This window comes from Setaria viridis, chromosome 5 (assembly GCF_005286985.2).
Source record: "Setaria viridis chromosome 5, Setaria_viridis_v4.0, whole genome shotgun sequence".
NCBI classification, from domain to species: domain Eukaryota; kingdom Viridiplantae; phylum Streptophyta; class Magnoliopsida; order Poales; family Poaceae; genus Setaria; species Setaria viridis.
This window is the reverse complement of record NC_048267.2, coordinates 40655161-40677180: the sequence shown is the minus strand read 5'-3', so window position 1 is coordinate 40677180 and position 22020 is coordinate 40655161. Positions and strand designations below refer to the sequence as shown.

The 22020-nt window shown below is 43.1% G+C and overlaps 2 protein-coding genes, 1 long non-coding RNA gene and 1 pseudogene across 3 annotated transcripts; 2 read left to right on the top strand and 2 right to left on the bottom strand.

The window, feature by feature from the left end:
- Positions 1–159: 159 nt before the first annotated feature.
- LOC117855648 (NADPH-dependent aldo-keto reductase, chloroplastic) lies at positions 160–9093 on the bottom strand. Its single transcript, XM_034738032.2, is given in 13 exon segments — positions 160–471; positions 874–1122; positions 1208–1483; positions 2229–2316; positions 2449–2525; positions 2695–2745; positions 2981–3128; positions 7169–7440; positions 7442–7480; positions 7659–7746; positions 7901–7977; positions 8440–8490; positions 8574–9093. Coding segments are annotated over 13 exon segments (1602 nt in total). The 5' UTR covers positions 8676–9093; the 3' UTR covers positions 160–387.
- A 4386-nt stretch (positions 9094–13479) lies between these two features.
- LOC117855775 (CASP-like protein 5B1) lies at positions 13480–16214 on the top strand (annotated as a pseudogene).
- A 1273-nt stretch (positions 16215–17487) lies between these two features.
- On the bottom strand, positions 17488–20176 carry LOC117858294 (probable mannose-1-phosphate guanylyltransferase 3). Its single transcript, XM_034741340.2, has 5 exons — positions 19973–20176; positions 19569–19709; positions 18977–19039; positions 18648–18887; positions 17488–18577 (listed from the first exon to the last, which is right to left on the bottom strand). Exons 2-5 carry the CDS (start codon positions 19677–19679, stop codon positions 17906–17908), a joined length of 1086 nt encoding a protein of 361 aa, XP_034597231.1. The 5' UTR covers positions 19680–19709; positions 19973–20176; the 3' UTR covers positions 17488–17905.
- Positions 20177–20330: 154 nt separating this feature from the next.
- On the top strand, positions 20331–21808 carry LOC117858295 (uncharacterized). Its single transcript, XR_004640943.1, has 2 exons — positions 20331–20636; positions 20738–21808. It is a non-coding gene; the product is annotated as an uncharacterized lncRNA (long non-coding RNA).
- Positions 21809–22020: the final 212 nt, after the last annotated feature.

Genomic DNA, 22020 nt, shown 5'->3' with positions numbered 1-22020 from the left:
CGGCCTGACGGGGTGGTGGCCTGGTGGGTGATGGGCTGATGGCCTGGTGGTGGCCTTGTGCGTGCTTCGGATTGGGCTTGATCCCGAAACCAAACCCATCATTAGCATGCGACGCACAAATGCACTGTGCTAATCAAACTCACAGGTAGCAGTAGCACAGGATAAAATGCTGCCAGAGGCTTGCCCAGATAACAAATCACGAGACAAAACCAACATCCAAGGTGACACCACAAACCAGTGACGAAATCGCTTACAAAGTCATAGCAGGCCGGCTCACGAAGTCAGGAGCACTAACCATCAATCCTTGGGCGCAAATGTGGAGAGACATACGAAGGCCCGGCCCTAATGTATGTTGCTCCCTGCTCAGGATAAACTCCAATATCCTTCCTAAATTTCCCCATCCCAGAGCTCTTCAAGGGTCTTGTAAACGCTCTGTGGATGAACAGTGAAGTCGCCTCTGGCCAGCTTAACCTGAAGGCCACAAAATAAAGCAGTTGCACTCACTCAGTCACTCTTCACTACTAAAAACATATCCAAGAAAGTTAAAAAATAACTTCTTTGTCCGAGAACCAAAAAAGGAGAGATCAAGAGGTCAAGAGTTTTTTTTTTTAAACCGTGCTCCAACAAAAAGGGGACCTATGTAGAGGCTTGATTCTGGAAAATTATCATGCTTCAACCAAGAACAGACTAAGTCTCTACAGCAGAGATTTACACAAATGGATTTCTTTATTCAGTAAGGGTAGAGTCAAATCATGTGAATTCATATGATGAAATTCCAACATATCATCTCATCCTATAAAAAATGCGTAATAGTAATAAAAATTTCAGTTGAGTTTTGTCCCAATTTAAGTATCACAAAGAGTATCAACAAACCTGCTTAATCTCAGAGAACTTCGTAAGCAAATCATCTGAAATAGACCAATCATAAACATCAAGATTTTGTTTTATCCTTTGCTCATTCAGGCTCTTTGGTAGTACACTGTGACCCATCTGAATGTTCCAGCGCAGGGCCACCTGTGCAGGAGTTTTCCCAAGTTTATCTGCTATTGAGGTGACGACCGGTTCCTTGAGGACATCACCGTTCATCCAAGCAGTACCAGGTGAACCTAGTGGCGAGTACGCCTGCAAAATGCAATAAGAACATTTAAAAAAAGCAAGCCAACCCTTAAAAGTGATAGAGAAATATACAAGTGTACTGCAGACTTACAGAGAGATGAATACCAGCTGACTGACAAAAGCTATGGAGCTTAGTTTGCTGCCAACCCGGATGACATTCCACCTGATTAACCGCTGGAGGTACACGAGCTACGGCAAGCAGGTCACCCAATTTCTTCGTTGAGAAGTTACTCACACCAATTGCGCGAGCTTTTCCGGTATCATATAACTTTTCCATTGCTCCCCAAGTAGCAGGGATGTCAGGTGGGACAAAGTTTTCAGGGTTACCCAAGCCGGTCCCCTTCTTGATTCTAAATGGCCAATGGATCTATAAAATTGTACGCTGATTAAACAACTATTATTCATCAAAACAGGGTTAAATAGCTCCAATAGGTAATCATCTAACCCTACCACAAAGGATAACATTATACAATTAAAATAAAAAAATAAAAGTCATCAAACATATAGTATCTTCCTAGTATTCAATATGCCAAAAATGATGCCCATAGTAAACTTGAGATAATAAACTAATCCATACCAGAAGTTAGAAACATAATATAAATCTGTAGCAAATCATATGGAACATGAGTTTTAAATAGTGAATAATTTAAAATAACTCTTTGAGTTGGATGTGGTCATGTGGATGTGTGACTAGATTACAGGAATAGGAACCCATATATCCATGGACAATATAGAGGAAACCACATTTCCCATTTACACGTTATAAACTATTAAATAACTAAGCAATGGGCGGGCATGATAACACAAATTTGTTGATGAACCCGGTAAAAGTTTTGAGTTTAGTGTACTCCAGATTAATACCCCAAGAGAACAGTAGCACAGAATTGTGTTGATATGATACTTGGACACAGAAACCTACTCTGCTGTTATTTTTTAACCGGCTGTACAGTTCATTTCTATACTAGTGGAAGATAAGAGGATTGCAATGTGCAACAGTGGAGTAGAATCTCAATATTCAATACAGACACACAGTGAGATAGTAAGAACACAAAAGCTAGATGAGGAAAAAAAACTAGGTAGTGAAATATAATTCTGAAATGGAAGATGCATACAAGATAAAGATCCAAGTACTCAAGCTGCAAGTCGTTCAGGCTTTTGTCTAGAGACTCCCGCACATCTTCTGGAGCATGATGATCATGCCTAAGAACATAGCCAATTACAGATTAATTAGACATGATGCATGGACTAAACCCTCCAAACAGGCATCTGGATACTCACTAAACCTGCACTGCAAAGAAATTCTTAAGGGCATCCACAGAGCTTTGATCTTACCATAACTTAGAGGTGATAAACAAATCTTCACGCTTCACTATACCCTCTTCAAACAGCTTTTGCAGCGCCAAACCAATCTGAATTCACAAAGATGGATGTTACATTTTTCCTTACTCTAGTTGTTTTGTTATTCAATATGAATCGAGACGATATTGCACACAAGCATGTAGTAATAATTAGTGTTGGAGCTGTAAATGCTGTTCGTGAATTGTGGATGTGTGATGCTTCGAATGCAGGAGTGATTACCTCCTCCTCGTTGCGGTAAGCCCTGGCACAATCGATGTGTCTGTATCCTGCCTGCACGATTCGGAAACAATTTCATTGATTCTGTCAGAGGAAATGGGTCGGGCTCGCAAAAAATTCAGCAACCCAGTCTTAAAAGAAAATCAGCAACCGATCGAGTCTTAAAAAAAAATCAGCAACCGAGAATAGACAAAGAGATCCTAGGGCGGCAGGTAAAGATAATCTGAAGAGACCAGTGCACGTGATGAGGTAGAGTCTAGAGATGGGGCCGAGTGGACGCTGCGCGAACCTTGACAGCGGCGTAGACGGAGTCGCCGACAACGTCAGGCTTGGACTGCCAGGTGCCGAGCCCCACCGAGGGGATCTCGGCGCCGGTGTTGAGCACGAAGCGCCGCGCCATCTCCTCCGCCTCACGCACACACACTGGCCGATGGCCGCTTCGTCACACACACAGCACGAGATTGATAGGTGTGCGCTGGTATATAGGGCGGCCGGCAACGCTTGCTGTCCACGAGCACCGAGCAGCGGCAGCCGGCGCGGCGGGCGGTGGGCGTTCGTTCGTTCGGCCGGGCACTTCAATTCGTGGTGGACTGGTGGTGACGGTTACTAGGATGGTCAGCTGGTGTACGGCACAGACACGATAAATTATGGGTAGCGGCTACCTGGATTTGATCGGCATCTCCGTCGTGATCGAAGAAAGAATTGGAGAAACTCTTTCGTCGTTATCGTAGCGTAGTCCCGTAATCTTTGGTGTCTACGTAAGGTACCTAACGCATGGGACGGCATCTGCATTATTTGAGGCAGTGGGTCGTGAGTCGTGACTCGTGAGTGTTCGAAGAGCGACGCGTCAGCGAATCCAGGCCGATTTGACAGAGCCTAACATGAAACGGCCGGCGTTGTTGATAGTGTTAACAAATCGCCAAAGCAACACGGGCGCTGCACGACAGCACGATACACATCCACAAGACACGAGGTCTCCCAGACTCCATCGCGTAGGCAATCAGGCATCACCAGCGTAAGCAGGGACGGGATAACAGCCGGGCCCGTCATCCTGTCGCGCTCGCGTCTTCTTACGAAGGAAGCGCAAGAAGTGCAGAAGATGCAAAAAAAAAAAAAAAGGCTACAAAATGAGCAATGGATTTTGGAGAAAATAAGGCTCCAAAGTCCCTCCTCGCGTCGTGGTTCAAAGTAATTTGTGAACCTTTTTTTCAGATCATAATTTGTGAGCCTGATGCTCGCGCTGCTCCTCGCTCCGGTCAGTCTCTCTGCACACGCCATCTCCGATTTCAATCCGGCGAGTCCGCCCAGCGGACTCGAACAGGTCGATTCGGCTACGAAAAGGTGATTGAAGCGAGCTGGGAAATTAAAGGAAGCCTCACGCAATAGCAGGCAAGCCAACCCCTAACCTAACGCCACGCCGTGCCCCGCAACAACACCTCGTCGTCCGGCGGGCCTTAGCCTTCTTTTTTGCTGTCAGGGTCCAGCAGGATCAGGCAAACTGACGAAGATCTGCCCGCGATAAGAACTTGATGATGAGCATGAGCACGATCGGGATTCGATCAGCGGGCGAGATTCACGAGGAGGGGCGCGAAGAGGATAAGCAAATCGTTATGCTTCGTCGTCATTGGGAAAACTGCTACGGCAAGCATTTGCGCTCTTTGGAAGCACGCTGTGACCCATCTGAATATTCCAACGCAGGGCCACTTGGGCAGGAATTTTTCCAAGTTTCTCTGCTTGAGATGATGACCGGTTTTTTAAGGACATTACCATTCATCCAAGGTGAGCCGCCTAGTGGAGAGTAAGCCTGCAAAACATAAATGCAAATAGTGGCGGAGCTAGAAACTCAAATTTTACCTTGTTAGGGGTTGTTTAACCAAAGTTTGAAATTTTAAGTGGAAATTGTGTGTGTGTGGGGGGGGGGGGGGGGGGGGGGGGGCTTCGCCGCGACCATATGTCGCGTAGCCATCGATGCACATGGCTCGTGACGTTTGACACGTCTCGTGCGTGGTTGGTTTCCGTGCGTGCGTCGAAGACGAGAGAGAGCAGGTACATATGTTGTTTCATTTTCTTTTTGTTTTATTTTTCACTTTCTATCCTTTTATTTTTGTTTTTCCTTTTTTCTCTTTTATATATTTTTTATTTTCCTCCCCTCTCCTTTTTAATAATGAGTTTTCTCTTTCCCTTTTCTCACTTTTTTTTCTTTATTTTCTTTGTTTTCGTTTTCTTTTTCCTGTCTCTTTGTTTTTTTATTTTTCTTTCTCTATTTTTTTATTTTTATTTTTTATTTCTTCTCTTTTATTTATTTATTTCCATGCCTTCTCCTTTTTCCATGTTCTCTTTTCCTTTCATTTTTTCTTCTCTCTTCTTCTTTTCTTTTCTTTACCATTTTGTGGTTACACCCTTTTTTCATTCCTTTTTATTTATTCTTTTGTCTCTTTTATATCATTTTTCTTTTTATTATGTCACTTCATATTTTGTTTTTCTATTTTAATTTAGATTCTCTTCTATATATTTCTTCTCGTACGTAGTTTACCTTTCTTTTTTCTCATTGATTTTATTTTCCTTTCTACATTACTTTACTTATTTTTACTTCTTCTCTTTTGTATTTTTATGACCATCTATATAGTTTTTAGTACATAATTTCTTCATTAGTTTTGTGTGTTCCTCGAGTAGCTATCTTATCTCAACTATGTAATAATTTTTCCTTTTCTTCATTTTATATTATTTTTCTTTTTCTTGTAGATACTTATATCTTTCATTGTGATTGGACTATTCATCAAGATTATATTTTTTTCCTTTTTCCTTAAATATTTTTTGTTTGTTCATGATGATTGAAGTAATTCTTGGCACAATATAATTTGTTCGTGGTATACAATATTTTGTACAATTGTTTAGGTAATGATATAGTTCTGTTTATTATACGCATAGAATTATTTATTTGCATGTTGAGCTATACATTCGAGGTGCATACTCATTTGTTCGCGTCATTTGACATTTTTGTTCTAAGTGTATACATACTTTATTCTGTGAGTTTCTACAATTTGTTCGAGGTATTTACAGATATTTTGTTCTGTGAGTCCATATAATTTGTTCGATGTATACTATTATTTTATTTTGTCGGTTTGTATAATTTATTCCGGGTGTATTTATTTATTATTATTAATTATTATTATTTTCTTTTCTTTTTCTTTTCTTTTTTAATTTATTATTAGTGATTAGAATATATCTATTTCATATTATTTTATCCTTTAATTTTCCTTTGGATAGTAAATTGTTTTGTTTAGGTGTATTGTTTTATTCTATGAGTTCATGCAATTTGTTCGATGTGCACAACATTTTGTTCAGTAAGTTTATATAAATTGTTCTAGATTTATAAATTATTGTTTTATGAATTCGTATAATTTGTTTGACATGTATAGTTGATTTGTTCTATAGGTTCATATAATTTGTTCGACGTGTATAGAAGACTGATTTGGCCATTTTCCCTCAACCGGCCCAATACACAATTAAATTTGGCAAAAATAGCTCAGGAGACTAGATTCGAACTCGCGACCATATTTGAACTCGCGACCTACTAGGTGGGATATTCAAGAGCTACCACTGCACTACTCAAATGTTCGTGATGTTCAATATTTTTGTTTGTATCGTACCATTTTTTATTTTTATGTTTACTTTTTTCGCATGAAATAGAAATTGTTCATGGTGTTCAAGTATTTGTTCGCATTAGTTAGATCTAATTAATCCGTATGTTAAAAAATATATTTTTTAAAAATATTATCCAAACATAGTCAAGTGAGGGGTCTTGTTTTGAAAATCTCGTTGTAATAAACATATTGGCGTAACTAAAATTTAATTTGGATGTTCGGTTTAGGAGTCATGACTTTTTTTTAGTTTTTAGATTTGCATGCATGTGGGTCACGTCATCATTTTTGTCTTTTTTGTATGTATGCATTCTCTCTCCACTAACTCTTGCATACACGGTGCATTTTTTTTCCACTAATTATTGCATGCATGGGTAAACCGGGAAGACCCTTCCGACTAATTATTGAGCTGAAAGAGGCCCGCCAATCCGCGCACGCGTGGCGGACGAACACGCTAATTAGAAGGTGAAACGCAGATTAGTCGCCTCTGGCAGCGTATAACCGTCCCGTGAGTTTTAGCCCATGCAAATTAATAACTTATAACAACAGAATAACTAGCTGTAACAAACCAGTTACATGAAGTGATAAGTAGACATAAAAGGTGTAATTCATACTTACAGAGAGATGATTATTGAGCTAATTATTAGGTCCATGCATCGGTAAAGCGGGGAGGCCCTTCCGCTAATTATTAGCTAATTATTAGGCTGAAAGCGGCCCACCAATCCACGCGTGCGCGTGGTGGACGGACGCGCCAATTAGAAGGTCTGGCGACGTATAACCGCACCCGAGAGCTTTGGCCCCTGCAAATTAATAACTTATAACAACAAAAGAAAAACTAGCTGTAACAAACCAGTTGCATGAAGTGATAAATAGAGAGATGAACACCATTTGCCTGACAAAAGCTATGGAGCTTAGTTTGCTGCCAACTAGGATGACATTCTACTTGATTAACAGCTGGAGGTACACGAGCTGCAGCAAGCAAGTCACCCAATTTCTTTGATGAGAAGTTACTGACACCAATTGCTCGAGCGTTCCCAGCATCGTATAACTTTTCCATGGCTCCCCAAGTAGCTGGGATATCAGGTTGGAGAAAGTTTTCAGTATTCTTTGGAGCTGGTTCCCTTCTTTACTCTAAACGGCCAGTGAATCTACAAAAATTTACCCGTGATTAAATTTTTCATTTTACATTCTTCATCAACGCTGTGCTAAACAATTTTATAGTAGATCTCCCTAAAATCTAACTCCAAGCCAAAGGTGCAATATAGAGACCATATTAGAGGAGAAAATCAGGTAATACAACATGGTTCTCAAATAGAAGATGCATACGAGGTAAAGATACAAGTACTCAAGTTGCAAGTCGTTCAGGCTTTTATTTAGTGATTCACGAACATCTTCTGGATCATGATGATCATTCCTGGAAACGTTGTCAGATACAGATCAGTTAGACCTGAAGGACTATAAAAAGTTCCAAGCAGATATCTAGATAGCTAGCTTGAGATGTGTGCAAAAAAAAAAAGGAGGAAGCTGTGAAGAATTTTCTACCGGCATTCTGCAAACTTTAAGCTTACCACAACTTAGAGGTAATAAACAGATCCTCACGTGTCACAACACCCTCTTGAAATAGCTTCTGCAGCGCCAAACCAACCTGGACAATCCAAAAACGGATGTCACGCTTTCATTACTGCAATTGCTATCCAACCTGAATCGAGATGAAATTACACATAGGCGAGAGTGTTCGGTGTAAGAGGGTTAAATGCTGCTTGAGACTTGTTAATCGTCCCATGCCTAATTGGTCCCTTTGCTTAGGGAGGTGACGAACAGATCTTCAGTTCAAGTTCATAATTGCATATTTGCATTAGTGCTTAGTGCTTTGGCAACATTTTTTCCACACAAATGGCGAAATGCTTGGACACAGGTCCAAACTAATATCATAATGACATGTTCCTCAGACATATCCCCCCTCTTTAGTTCTTGTAGTAGTAGTTTTTGAGTCAAAGTATATGCCGAAGTGCACACAATCGAACAGCAGGATCAGAGTGAATATAATCCATCGTCAGGCATGGTTAGAGTGCAGAGTGATTCAGAGCTTCAGAGAAAACTGAGTTACCTCCTTTTCGCTGCCGTAAGCTCTTGCACAGTCGATGTGCCGGTACCCCGCCTGCACAATAGGGAAACGATCACACATTCACTATTCTCGTGGAGGAAAACACAGCGGCAAGGGAAAGAACGCTGCGTGCATACCTTGACGGCGGCGTAGACGGCGCCGGCGGGGTCGCCAAGCAAGGTGCCGAGCCCCACCGAGGGGATCGTGGCGCCGGTGTTGAGCACGAAGTGATTCGCCATCTTCTTTCCGCCGGCAGCTGCGTCACACGCAACGCACGAGATTGGAGGAGGGCGAGGCCGAGGACGCAGCGGCGGTGGCGTCTGGTGTCTGCAGCTGAAAGGCCGGCTCCGGCCGTCACGGGCGCTGGCCGCTGGGCACCAATGCGTTTGTTCGTTGACGAGTGACGAGGCAACTACATGCTTGGTAGAGACACCTTCTTGAAGTCCCCCGAACAGAACTTTTCTTTTCACCGAAAATAGCGATTTGTTAATTCTCAATAATGTTTACAGCTACTATTTGGTGACGAACCAAACATGATGATTGAGCATTAGCTTCCCTGCTACCATGACGAAAGACGACGCCTCCAGCATGCTTATCTTTGCATGATAATTGAGCAACTGTACTAAAACTTGGTGGCAACTTTTTTAGCGCGCGGACAAGAAAAACCATGGTAGCCTAATCTTGTCGCTGGTGCTGCTTCCCGCCAAGGATTGGCATCCCAGGCCAAGGCAGGCCTGCAAGGTCCTTAGATTATGTGAGATGCCAAGGCGTGGTTGTGTCAGCATGAACGTATCTGCATTATCCGAGACTTCGCGACAGTGACTCGTGACTGAAGCGCGACTAATGATTGATGAACCGATGCGCTGAGAGAATTTTAGGTTAGGCAAACAAATAGCAGTCCATGTATGCAAATGCGATGACGGGTGGGACCTGATGACCCGTTGCTAAATCAGCAAAACCTCATGAAAATTCACTTTGAAATGGTCATGAGGGATAGCTTGATTGGTTTGGAAGGTTAATGGATCTACGATTTATGGTTTCAAGTTCAGGAGGGTTTCGAATTTAAAGACAAGTTCATGGGGCGTAAAATGAACTGTACTGTTTTTTTTCTTGAGTGTATTCAAGTGCCAAACCCTAGAATAACCTTAAGATAGTAAATCAATTCAATACACGATTTCGTTTCTTAACTTACTCAACTTTTATATGGACTTTCTTTAACGTCCCTCTGCCTGTTCATGTTGATGCGCAGCGGAAAACGTCGATAGCAGTGGAGCATTCACCTTTCCATGTTATTTTCTATCATTATCCTTCCCGTTATACAATCAAGAAGCATCCAACACTAGCTAATGTTCGTGATTGACAATTCTTGTTATACGCTGAATCTTAATTGTCTCTATGTGCAGTAGCTCTTGCTATCATGGTTTAAGGGTTACTCTTTAGATTGGCTGTAAAGCTTCATCTAATTATTCCACGAAAAGTTATAAATAGCCCGTGCACTTGTGGTAGTAATAGTATGCATATAACAGACACCAACAATGTCATTTATAAAAACCATATAGTCGACGACCATACGTTAATAATAGATTTCATTATGTTATTTATTTTCAAAATGATAATTTAATGTTTTCTTTTTTCTCTCTCATTTTAAAGGCCCACCATAGGTGAACTTCCCCTCAGTACTGATCCGGGATACAGAATAGATGTTCTCGTCATTCAACATTCATGTAGATAGGTTGATCTCGTGGAACTCTTCTTGTTTCACCATTCTGATCAATGAGCTGAATATTGCTAAACGAGGCGGATTTTGCATTGTTTGGAAGGAATCCACTTCCCATTCGAGCCAATTGGGTCGTGCGAGTCGCCACAAATCCACCAAGCCGGATGTTATCCACTTTGTCTCCTAGGCTAGTGAACAAGGATTTCGGGAAGCAGTATGGTTCTGAATCAAATCCAATATGCATTAACCAATCTCCAGCATTATCCTAGAATAGTTTGAAAAATAGAGTGTGTTAGGTTTGATTAAAAATACACCGCGTCTTATTGTTCTAAAGATAGAAATATGTAGCATAACTACCTAAGAGTATCGCAAGCATGCTATACTTGCATCATTAATATTAGGCAAGGTACAATATTTTTACTACCTTGAAAATTTTGAAGATGATGGTACGTTTGACACCATTAGGGTCAGAGACTGCATCAATGGCAATTCCTAGAAACTGTAGGCACGTTAGGTTCGGGCACATAGTCAGGACATTGTAAATTGTAGCAACCTATTATCTTATAACCATCACGCTATAATATAACCATAAACAAGTTAGCCTTAATAAAAAAAGGTAATACATTTATTGAAACAAGAAAGATATTATACTGTCCAATAAACATAAAAATGTGCTTTGGAGTCACCATATAAGCGTGGATTAACCTATAAAAAAGAGAACGATATGAGCATGAGAACAAAACATATTTGGGAAAATGATCATAGTTTTGGCTAGAATTATATGTTGTTCAGCATCATCTCATAAGTAAGAGGGAGAAGATAATTACATGCCATCCAAAATTAATTGAGTTGCGAATGGATTCTCTTCCATCACCAATATTGTTAACTTGAACAAATACTCCACTCTGTTCATCTTTGTGTGATGGAAAACCATACACATCACTTGCTACTTCAATCCCATACTAACTCTCTGAGTTCATAGCATGATTTGCAATCTAAATAAAAAATAAATCAAAAGTTTGTGTTAAACTAAAACCAGATGTAGCAACAAATTGAAATGAATGCCAAAATTGCTTTTGTATTACTCAACCCATTGGATAGTTGGATACTTTTACATTATATCGATGCTAGTCCTTATTATGTATATCTTTGAGCTTTAGATACATACCGGAAATCTCTAAATACAAAGCAAAGAAAATATAAGTCATAAATAAATCTAACTTACATATACTGATATTGCACCAGAATCAAGTTGGGGTGTATCTTTATCTTTGGGTTGCGGAATTGTGTTAGAAACTTCATGATCATAAAAAATAATGGATCCATGCGAGGGTGAGTTAATCCATCAAATCTTATATCCTATATAAGAACCTTCAGTGTATTACCCTACAAAGAAGCCAGAGGAGCAAACCATGGCAAATTGTTATCGCTTCATTCCATCCCAAGGGGATGTTTGGTTCTTTGAGCTAAAGTTTGAGCTAAAGTTTAGTCCCTATCATATCGAATATTCGGAAGCTAATTAGGAGGACTAAATATGAGTTAATTATAAAATGAATGCACAGATGGAGGCTAAACGGCGAGACGAATCTATTAAGCCTAATTAACCATTATTAGCAAATAGTTAATCCATTATTAGCAAATAGTTAGATTCGTCTCGCCGTTTAGCTTCCATCTGTGCAATGAGTTTTTATAAATAGTCTATGTTTAATACTTCTCTAATTAGTATCTAAACATTTGATGTGACGGGGCTAAATTTTAATGGGTGGAACCAAATACCCCATTAAGCACTAAAGTAGCCCCTGTACAATAAGATGCCCCGAGGAGAGAGAAATGGCTAGCACCTGGACTACACGCTGGAGCAAGAGCCTGGCAGTCCAATTCGCTTAGCACGACTGCACGAGTGTCCAACTCTGAAGTAGTGGCGGGACCCAGCAATTATCACAGCACCTTGGTGAGTGAGCTACACGCTAGAGAGAGATATGAAGGTATGCACCTACGTGACCTGTCAAGCTTTAGCATTACCTCCTGATTTACACGCTGCTGCTCTAATAAATTGAGATCATAAACTAATTTAATACACAGCTCTGGCGAGGATAGCGGCACCAGATGATCAGAAGCTGAGGGATTGCTAGCTAGAGCTAGAATCATCGATACACCGGAGTAGTTTCACTGTAATATTTTCATAGCTAACTTTCCTGAAAATCAGAAGGTACTGCCACCTGCCGCATGGAGGAGAGCCTGTGCGCCAACCAATGAGCGGCGGCGGGACACCACCAGGTGCCATGCGGAGGGCTGGGGGACCGGGAGCACAGGTCCTGCACGGCAGGCAGGCAGCAGGGTCAGTTGCCGCTCATGGCCAGGGGCTACCGGGAGCACGGCGGCGCGCAATGACCAGTGGCGGATCTGGGCACCCGGCGAAATCAGGGAGCAACGTGAGGGACATGGCGAACTATTAGATTAGACACGGAGGGTTGTTGTGGACAAGTACGTTATGCCAAGTAGGCCTGCTGATGTGTCATGTCTACTCAGCAAAACTAGACTCCAGACCTGCCAAATTATCAAATCCGAGTTTCAAATGTATTAAAAGCTGTGTTTTGAACCGGTTTAGCGAAATCGGGGGAGGATTTTTGGACTTAGTCTATATATACTTCGGGTAGTAAATTGGACTTTTTTCTAAACTAATTTAATACACAGTTCTGGTAAGGATATGCTGCTAGGGTTTCGCTGGCTGACCGAGCTGAATCCGACTTGAAGTAGAGGTCGGATTGCGACCCAGCGGAGTTCTTCTTGTCTGCGTTGGGTCGGAGATCGTGGGCCTGTTCGCTTCAGCTTATAAGCCGGTTAAAAAGCTGAAACGGCTGATTTGTTGTGAGAGGAAAACACTGTTTGATGGCTGATAAGCCGGCTGAATAAACTGAAGCGAACAGGCCGCGTAATGCTGCCAATTTTCCTGACGACGTCGTCCAGCACCTCGCAGTGAACCGTCAGAGCAAGAAGTTGGTCCTTTAATTAGTTGAGGCTACGAGGTGACGATCGACGTTACATGCGCTGTTGATAACGCAACCCCATAAGCTAAAGATGAATTCTACACCTTCTTCAAATGCGACGTTAAAAATGAAGATGATCGGTGCCATCGAGTTCGCCGGAGCCAAAGCATCTATGGAAGACTAGTCATCATGAAATTTGAGTAATTACACATTTACACGCTCGAGAAGTTGATACCAGTAACTTTTCAGGAATTTCGCTCGCCCTAGGATTGGCGCGATGGCGCTAATGAGGTTGCCGTCCTCTTCTCCTCCCATAGATGCCAAGTTGAGCGTGGACTGGCTGACTGACAAAGCAAATGTCACTTTCAGTTGACCAAGAGACGCACCCAGATCATTAAACTCGAGCAAAGCAGTCCGCGTCTGCCTGCGGATTCGGCCGGCGGTTAACCGGCGCCTCCTCCCTCCAGTTCACTTGACTGACAGACCTTGCACCAACATCTGGTCGCCACCGATCCCAGGAACGCGCCACCTTTTCTCCCGTCCACCGCGGCGTCTCTAGTTCTCTACTCCGCCATCTTTGAAAGTTTCCAAATCCTGCTCATCCCCAAGGCCCCAGCCGCGCTGTTTCTTTCGCCCACGCCGCGTCGCGGCCCATCGAGACCCGCACCCATCCTCGTCTGCCCATATGAACGCCGACCGCCGACAAAGCGTCATCTTTTAAGCGGCGGCCGCCAGGGAGATGACGGAGATGGCCGGCCGCCCCGGGACGTCGGGCGGCCTGGTGCTGCGGGCTTGCCAGTTTGTCTTCGCCGCCACGTGCATCTGCGCCATGTCCTCCGCGCCCGGATTCACCAACTACACCGCCTTCTGGTACCGCCCGAGCCTGCCTGGCACACTCATGTGAATCCCTGATTGCTTAGGGCGTGATTGGTTATTTGGTTTCTGGACATGAGCGAACCAGGTCCGCCAGATGCAGGACCGGCTAGTTTGGTTGCCTGGTCGGCTCCGGGGGAACGAGGGAATCGAGCCTTTCTGCGGAGCCGGGCTCACGCGGTGCGGTGCGCGCGCGCGAGCGGGTCCGTGCGAGAGAGCGGCGGTGCGGGAAAAGCACGATGACCGGAGCCTGCCTGGTTCACAGGTGCAAGCCAGGCTACGCCGGATCAACCTACCAATCACGCCCTTAGCGTATCGCCTGTACGGTGGTGAACATCGTATATTCTGTAGGAGATATTGCGATTAAGGATGGTACTGTGGTAAGAGATCTGCTTCGTAGCAGCATCATTATTCTACTTGATTTTATTAGTTGTTTGTGTTGAGCCGTCTGCCCTGTTATTTGGCGTGGAGGGCCCGTGGCATTTGGATTCCCTGTGGGCAGCTTATTCTGTGTTCTTAATTGGAGTACTCATTTGCAAGATGACTCGTTTATTGATGCAATTTGTGCATTTGGGAAAACTGAATAAAAATATGTATGCACCTTAAAGTCAAGGATCAAGCCGGTGACCCGATTAATTGATTGACCAGCACTAGGAGGGGCATCCACTGATCCACTAGATGTTGAATTTATCCCTTTGCAGGAATGTCAAGTCGCTTAACCATACTTTCTGCGAACTGTTCTTCTAGGGAACAAATTGAAATTTCGTTCCTGTTAATTATAAGTATAACAAGGCATTCCTATTAAAAAGAGCTATAACAAAGAATTTGTGTAGTTCATTGCAACTGCTATGTTATTTTATACGCCTTTTGTATTCAGCTTGATGAGTAGCTTGTGCTTTCATTTCTACCAAATTTAGATATTGGCTACAAAGTCCATATTTGCATTTGTTGCATGCTCTGACAGGCGTGTGGATGAAAGTATCTGGTTCTGCAACCATTTGTGCCCATGCATGCCAAATTTGTTGACATCAAGGCATTACCTTCAGACTTTTTAAGCTAACATAGTTTCCAATTGTGCAACTGATTTTTGCCACTGCTATCCAATTCAGCTACTTGATTGCATCTACGGGACTACAGGCACTATGGAGTTTGGGGCATGCATGTCTTGATTGCTATGCCTTGATACTGAAAAGGGATCTCCTGCAGGCTTTTTTCATGAGCTTATTTATTGTTGGCGATTGGGTAACCGTTCATGACAGTTTTTATCCATGCTACATATTATTGAAACTCTTTTGTTTCTGCTACCATCCAAAGTGATCAATTAGCATATTCTATAATTACATTGAGTACCCAAATGTTTCTGGCAGTGTTTTCAGTGTATAAATCGTAGCACCTGGATGCCATATTCCTGCAGTATGTGGAGACACGTTAACCATTCCTCGATCATCCTCGGTTTTGTTTCTGTCAATATTTTTTTAGGATTCTGTCCATGTTTAACGTTACATGCTAAGAGACAACTATCCCCTTTTTTGTTGGTATTTTGCAGACTTGTAAAATCTCAGGAACACTGTGTACTACATACGCTGCCTTGCTTTACATGTTCATGAAGTCTAAGCTTCTTTTCCTAGTTTCATTTTGGAGTCATCCAAATTATCATCAGTACCAATTTGACCCTGAACTGAAACATGTGTTAAATTGTAATTTGCGAGTAATTTCTATGGTTTTATACACAGTTTTTTTATGAACAATAGGATCATATCCATGTTGATAATGGACAACATTTTATGAAACATGTTATACTTGTACCGCTGGTATTGAACTTTCAAAATGTTGATTCAGAATTTCTGAAAGAATGCTCAATATGATGCAGGTAACAGCAATTCTTTCATTTGCTGCAGCGTGCTCAGCAGGAGGTGTAGTCGTTCTTTTCGAAACGGATGCATAGTTGCATACTTCTGCAGGAGGGATCCCCAACTCCCTTGTGGAAGATTCGAAGTCGCAACTGCATTTGCATTTCTTTCCTGTGCATGCAGTGCTGTGTCTGCTCTTGTAGTGTTTTGGCTCCTTGCTTCGTTGTGAATAACCTTGTGTGAGCTCTGTTTGTAATGCCTCTTTGTATATGAGCTCATTTTTTAGGCAGACCACACAATAAAAATTCTGAAAAATTCTGGGAATTGGGTTCCATGCGCTCTTCTGTGCAAGGATGTCTGTCTCATCTGCCCAACCTCAAACATTTTTTCTCCAAATGCTTTGGATAAGAAATTTCTTTTCTAATACACATTTTTGTATTTTTGACAAAAAGCAGCTTGGTTCCTAGAATGATTGCTGCTTGTTAGCTTCTTCAATCATAGGTCATCGATGTCAGTTTCCAACCCATATTGCCCTGGAGAATGACACGTCGAGTGACCTCGTATGTTCTTCCCCCATTTTCTTCTAGCAGGCATAGCAAAAGTCCTTGGAATTTAATTTGACATGGACACCGATCTAACAGGTCTTCCAAAGGGTTCAAAGACAAGGATTGCAACGGAAAGAGATGTTATTTGAATTTTCTACCACATAAACCATCATATGATTGCCTCACAATTTATGCGGCTGCATTTCACAGTCTGTCCACTGGATGCATTTCTCCAGGCCACATTATGTATGTCTGTAGCCAATTCAGGAGTCTATCTAGAAAATAATACGATTCCAGTCCGCACAATTTCTCGGAGGCTCATGGCAAGACAAGCAGCATGATACGCTTGTTCCTCATTTTGTTGGCTGCAATTGCATGACGGACTCTTTCACTAAGGTAGTGTTTGGTTGGCTCAAATGTAACGTAATCTGATTACTGAAGGTAACGAATCCCATTACATATGTTTGGTTACGGTGGTTTGTAATCAATTGACACTGTAATCGAATCCCTTACCTAAATAATATCTATACAAGCTTGTTACCCCTCCTCCCCCACCGTAATCAGATATAGTACCCACACAGTAATCTAATTATGTTACCAGAGTGCAACCAAACAAAGAGGGCAATCACCCATTCCACCTCCAAATACACTGTAATCTGATTCCCTTTGCGTTTACATTACTTTAGCACTAGCACGAACCAAACACTATCTAAATTGATTGGGCGCCTCCAGCTGAAGTTCAGAACCAATAGTCCGTCACTCTTTCGGACAGTGCCCAAGTTTATTAGAAATAAAAGGGCCGGTGCAGAGAGAAAATAATACGAAGTCGTGATCATTTACTAGTATATGACTTGCTAAAACATTAAGCAACATCCCATGCATAATGCCATTGTTCCGACATTTTGTTGAAAATGAGAACTTAGTTTCAAAGATAGCATAGAGAGTAGCTCTCCGCAGCCGGATCAAAACAGGACATACCTCTCTGCTCACCAGTCACGACTAGTCTGCTCCTGCCAAAATTATATTTAAAAAAATAGAGAGGAAAAAAGGTAACCAAGAGTTGGGAACCACAGACAATGTAGCAGACCGACAGTACATTCATTGGTATAAAATTGCGTATACACAAAATTTAGTTACATCACACATGGGCTTCTGGGTACATTTCTACTGAACAGCATTTAGCACACAAACAGACTTAAGCGTACTCAAAGATACCTTGGACCACAATCTTTTTTAAAATTTATTCTTGCTATGTTATTGAACTTCTGCAGACACCAGAGTCCGAAACCTCGAAACTCAAGAGATCACAATCACTTGTTATTTGTGACTCATGAGTGTACACTAAATTTTCAACAAAAAACAAGGATACATTGTCAGATATATCAAGCTGTTTGCACTAGGACAAAGACACCAAGCTATATTGTTTATAAAAGGGGGATTTGCAATCCTCCCTGGGTAAAAGAACTTGAGAATGTACTGCAGCTAAAACAGGATAGCTCACATGACGATCTCAGGCTTCAGAATGCTTGACTTGATCTCTTTGTGTGGGAGAACAACACCACCATTGCTGTATACTTCATCGCATACGTGAACATCCTCCCCCAAGATAGTCATGTTCTCTATCCGTGCCCATTGTCCAACAGTTGAGTGCCACCCGATAATGCTGTTTGAGATACAAGCATGCTTCTTGATACGCACACCACGCATGACAGTGCAACGGGAAAGCCTCACACCATCCTCCACGACACATCCAGGTCCAATAGCGACATCAGGACCAATCAGACAACCCTCTCCAATCTTGGCACTCTCATGCACCAGGACGTTGCCCACGACATGTGCTCCAGAAGCCAGCTTGGCAGCTGATTTCTTCCTAAGTGAGTCTAGATAAAGACGCAAACCAGTAATGTAGTCCCTTGGCTGACCAACATCCATCCAAAATCCTGGAAGGACCATCGCATGGAGCTTTTGATCAGCTGCAATTTGAGGGAAGACCTCTTTCTCAATTGATGTTGGCCTCAGTTCAATGCGGTCAAGGACAGATGGGTTCAGCAAGTAAATCCCAGCATTAATCTTGTTGCCCACAAATATTTTTGGCTTCTCTACAAATCTTTCCACCCTTCCAGTTGCCTCCTCCATAACCACAACACCATATTTTGATGGTTCATCCACCTATATGGAAAAGAAAGTCAGCTCATGTATATTAGTTAACTCCACGAGACAATGGCCAACAAGAATTTACCTTCGTGACCATAATTGTTGCCTCACCACCATGGCTCTTGTGAAATTCGATGAGTTCAGCAAATGGGTATTCGCTTATGACATCACTGTTGAGGACAAAGAATGGCTCACCAGATCCATCTGCAAGCTTGTCCCTTGCTAGAGCAAGAGGGCCAGCAGTTCCTAAGGGCTCAGTCTCTTGAGAGCATGTAATTGTGATGCCAAGCTTATCCTCAAAATCCTTCAAGAAGTTAATCATCACCTGGAAGATACAGATCACACCAATTAGATAGATCATAGAAGTTAAGACTAGCTGTGACAGTGGGAAATATGAACGATCTGTTATTCTACCTCTGGGCGGTAGTTGATGGCTAAAACCACCTCCGTGACCCCAACTTCTTTCAAAGCTTCAATCTGCACAGAATGAGCAAGTTTTAATTCTTGCAACCAAGTTTCTTCATCTTCCCACACATGAAAAGAGCACTTTGTTGGTGCTTACATATGTACTTGGACACAAAGCAAAATTCCTAGAGATGATATCTGTTTGGAGAGGAACTTATGATGTAATACATAATGATTTTCCCAAGTTGATGCATAAATCTTATGATAAAAGAAAAGACGTTACCGCTAAAGAAAGTAATAGTTGCATGGTAAGCTAACTACATGCACAGCACAGTCAAAAGCTACTGATGAAGGATGCTTAAATGATGTGGACTTGGGTTCAAAAATACCACAGGAACTATAACTCTACAGCCATATCTAGTATTGAGCCCATTATTAGTTCCAAGGCAAATGATAACAGACTACCAAAAAAAAAAATGGCGCTCATGCCAATAGATAAAAGCAGTACGGGAATGCTGATCTGATAGCTCATATCCCGTTCCAAAACGAAAGAAGAAGAAGAATATACTAGAATGCTCGTATCAGCTCAAGGAGTATTTACCTGATGCAGAATCATGGGCTTGTTTGCAAAATCAACAAGGGGCTTTGGGAAGCTGAGAGTCAAAGGGCGAAGGCGGGTTCCGAAACCCCCAACAAGAATGAGCGCCTTCATGGTGAAGCACCTGATTTCCTTCCTCAATACCTGTTGGACACACATCATAGATCAAATCAGGAAGAAACAACAAAGAAAATGTGTGCGGCCGGCCTGCACAAGGCTGGAAATTATTTTGGCAAATAAAGCTTGCGGCCGCCCTAGGAACCAAGACCTACGGCGCCAACCGAGACCAATCAATCCCGTGCGCCGAGGAAGGGGAGCGCAGCTGAACAAATTCGCGAGTAACTGAACGGAGAGACAATCCATCTGAGCAAGCTCGGGGCTGCTTGCGAACAGAAGAAGAGAATTACCGCAGGGGACGGACGGCAGGGCGAGATTTGGGGCGCTCGCGCGGCACACTCCCTGCGTCGGCCGGTCGCCTCGCCTCGCGTCCTCCCCCTCTCCCCTTCCGGCCTTCCCAATCCCAGCGAAGAGGGACACCGCAACCAGACCAGACCGCTGCGAGCGAGAGGCTGGCCTGCCGCTTCTGGGTTCTGGCGATTGGACTCAGAGGCCCAGCCCCAGCGTCAGGGTCCAATTTATAGGGCCCACGGCCTCTGGCCGCGGCGCCGCGCCCTTTTGACCCCACCCGCGCCCGGCACGTCACCACGTGCTGCGCTGGCCTTACCCTCTCCGCTCGTCACACGTCGGACCCCCGTGCAACGCTGTCACTTTGCCGGCCTCCCGTGGGCCTTGGCTGCCATTCGGCGCGTGACTTGCGCCGTCGACGAGACATCGCCGGCTTTGGGCCCAAGCAACGACGCCGGGTTTCTGTCCATCACAGACAGAGCGTGTTTCTTCTCCGGCCGGAGGCATCAGGGCACGTACATAGGTTAGCCGGCCATCGTTTTTTTAGCGCCACATCAGCATAATCGTCCTCCGTGGCAAGCATTTACGGAGGAAAGAGAGGCTCACCGGCGCCTCGTTCGTCTACGGCAGGAGCTCGTGCTCCCACGCGATGCGACGGCTCCTGGGGTGCGTTGCAAGAGTCGTTGAGCCTGTTCGTTTCAGCTTATTCAGTTAGCTTATCAATCATCAAATAGTGTTTTTCTCTCCCAACAAATCAGCTGTTTCAGCTTTTCAGCCGGCTTATAAGCTGAAGCGAACAGACCCGTTGCCGTTCGTCGCCGGCCGCCTGCTCCACGCCACCAGTGCCGCGCCAGCCGCTGGACGTAACGCCGCCGAGCCACGCTTGCTGCTGGATTCCTGCCGCCGCACCCTCACAGATCGAGAATTCGAGAGACGAGAACGGGATTGAGAGAGAGAAGATACAGGAGTCAACGGGAGAAGGATAGTCCAGATAAGTTGCTATTTTTGCAATCTGTCCCTTAGTAGAATAAGAAATCAAAAAGAGATCCTTTAGACAGCTAAGAAGGCCGAAAATAAAATAAAAATATTACATTACAGCCTTTCTCGCATGATTGTATTCTTCTGCACTGCACGGCATGTACCACGTATTCTCTCAAATAAACGAAGTGATATACAAAGATTTATGCTTAATCATCATCCTTAATCGTGGAGATTGGCAGTGCCACAGGGACACCGATTGTATAAATATATATTATATTTATATTTTTTAAAAGATTTTATGTGATTTAATTTAATATCGTGCATTCTACCAGCACCGAAATGGCCATAAAAATCAAGCGTATATTTGATCACCGTTTCTATGAATGAATTAAATAGCTTGTAGACAACTAAATTAAATAGCTTGTAGACAACTAAATAGACGGTTTACTGTACAAACTGTTTTTTTAGCTGTTTGTGACTGACATGACAAATCAAATAAGCAGTCACTGTCTAAATTGTTGTGCGTGCCCTCACATATTCCGTCCTCGAAGGAAATCAGGCGCTTGCTTCTTCCGGTCCGGTTTCGAGTCTTCCATGGCCACTTTCCCGAGAACAAGGCACCGAGGAACGAGGAATTGAAGCAGCTTGTCTGCCTGTGCATGTGTAAGCTAGAGTGAAGCCGAGCTGAAGTGCCGAACACGCGCGGCCCTTTTTCTTGTTTTTTGACGAACAAGTTTTTCAAGACTGAAATTGGTATTGGTATCAGCTGTCTGAATATGGCAAAACCAGTCTACAAGTCGGTCATATCAGTTTTACAAATATTGTCAGATCTCTAATTGAACTTCACCATTGCAAGATGCAATCTTGTGCTGACCGGTCACACCGGTTGGGATAGGCGGTATGACCGGTTTGACTAGTCTAATCCAAATTAGGAGTTGTATTTTGACATAGGATTTACATAACCTTCTACTTCTACTGGGGCAAGACCTCCCCACCCTATAAATATAAAGGGCCACGGCCGATTGAGAACAACCCAATCGAATACTTTTTATCTCCTAAAATCCTCTTC

Bases quoted from the DNA above. Each gene is read 5' to 3' on its own strand.
- LOC117858294 (XM_034741340.2), bottom strand. From the start codon at position 19,679: ATGAAGGCGCTCATTCTTGTTGGGGGTTTCGGAACCCGCCTTCGCCCT. The intron at 18,888-18,976 runs GTAGAATAACAG...TGTATCTTCCAG, and splicing joins CCATCAACTACCGCCCAGAG to GTGATGATTAACTTCTTGAA. The intron at 18,578-18,647 runs GTAAATTCTTGT...TTTTCCATATAG, and splicing joins CAACAATTATGGTCACGAAG to GTGGATGAACCATCAAAATA.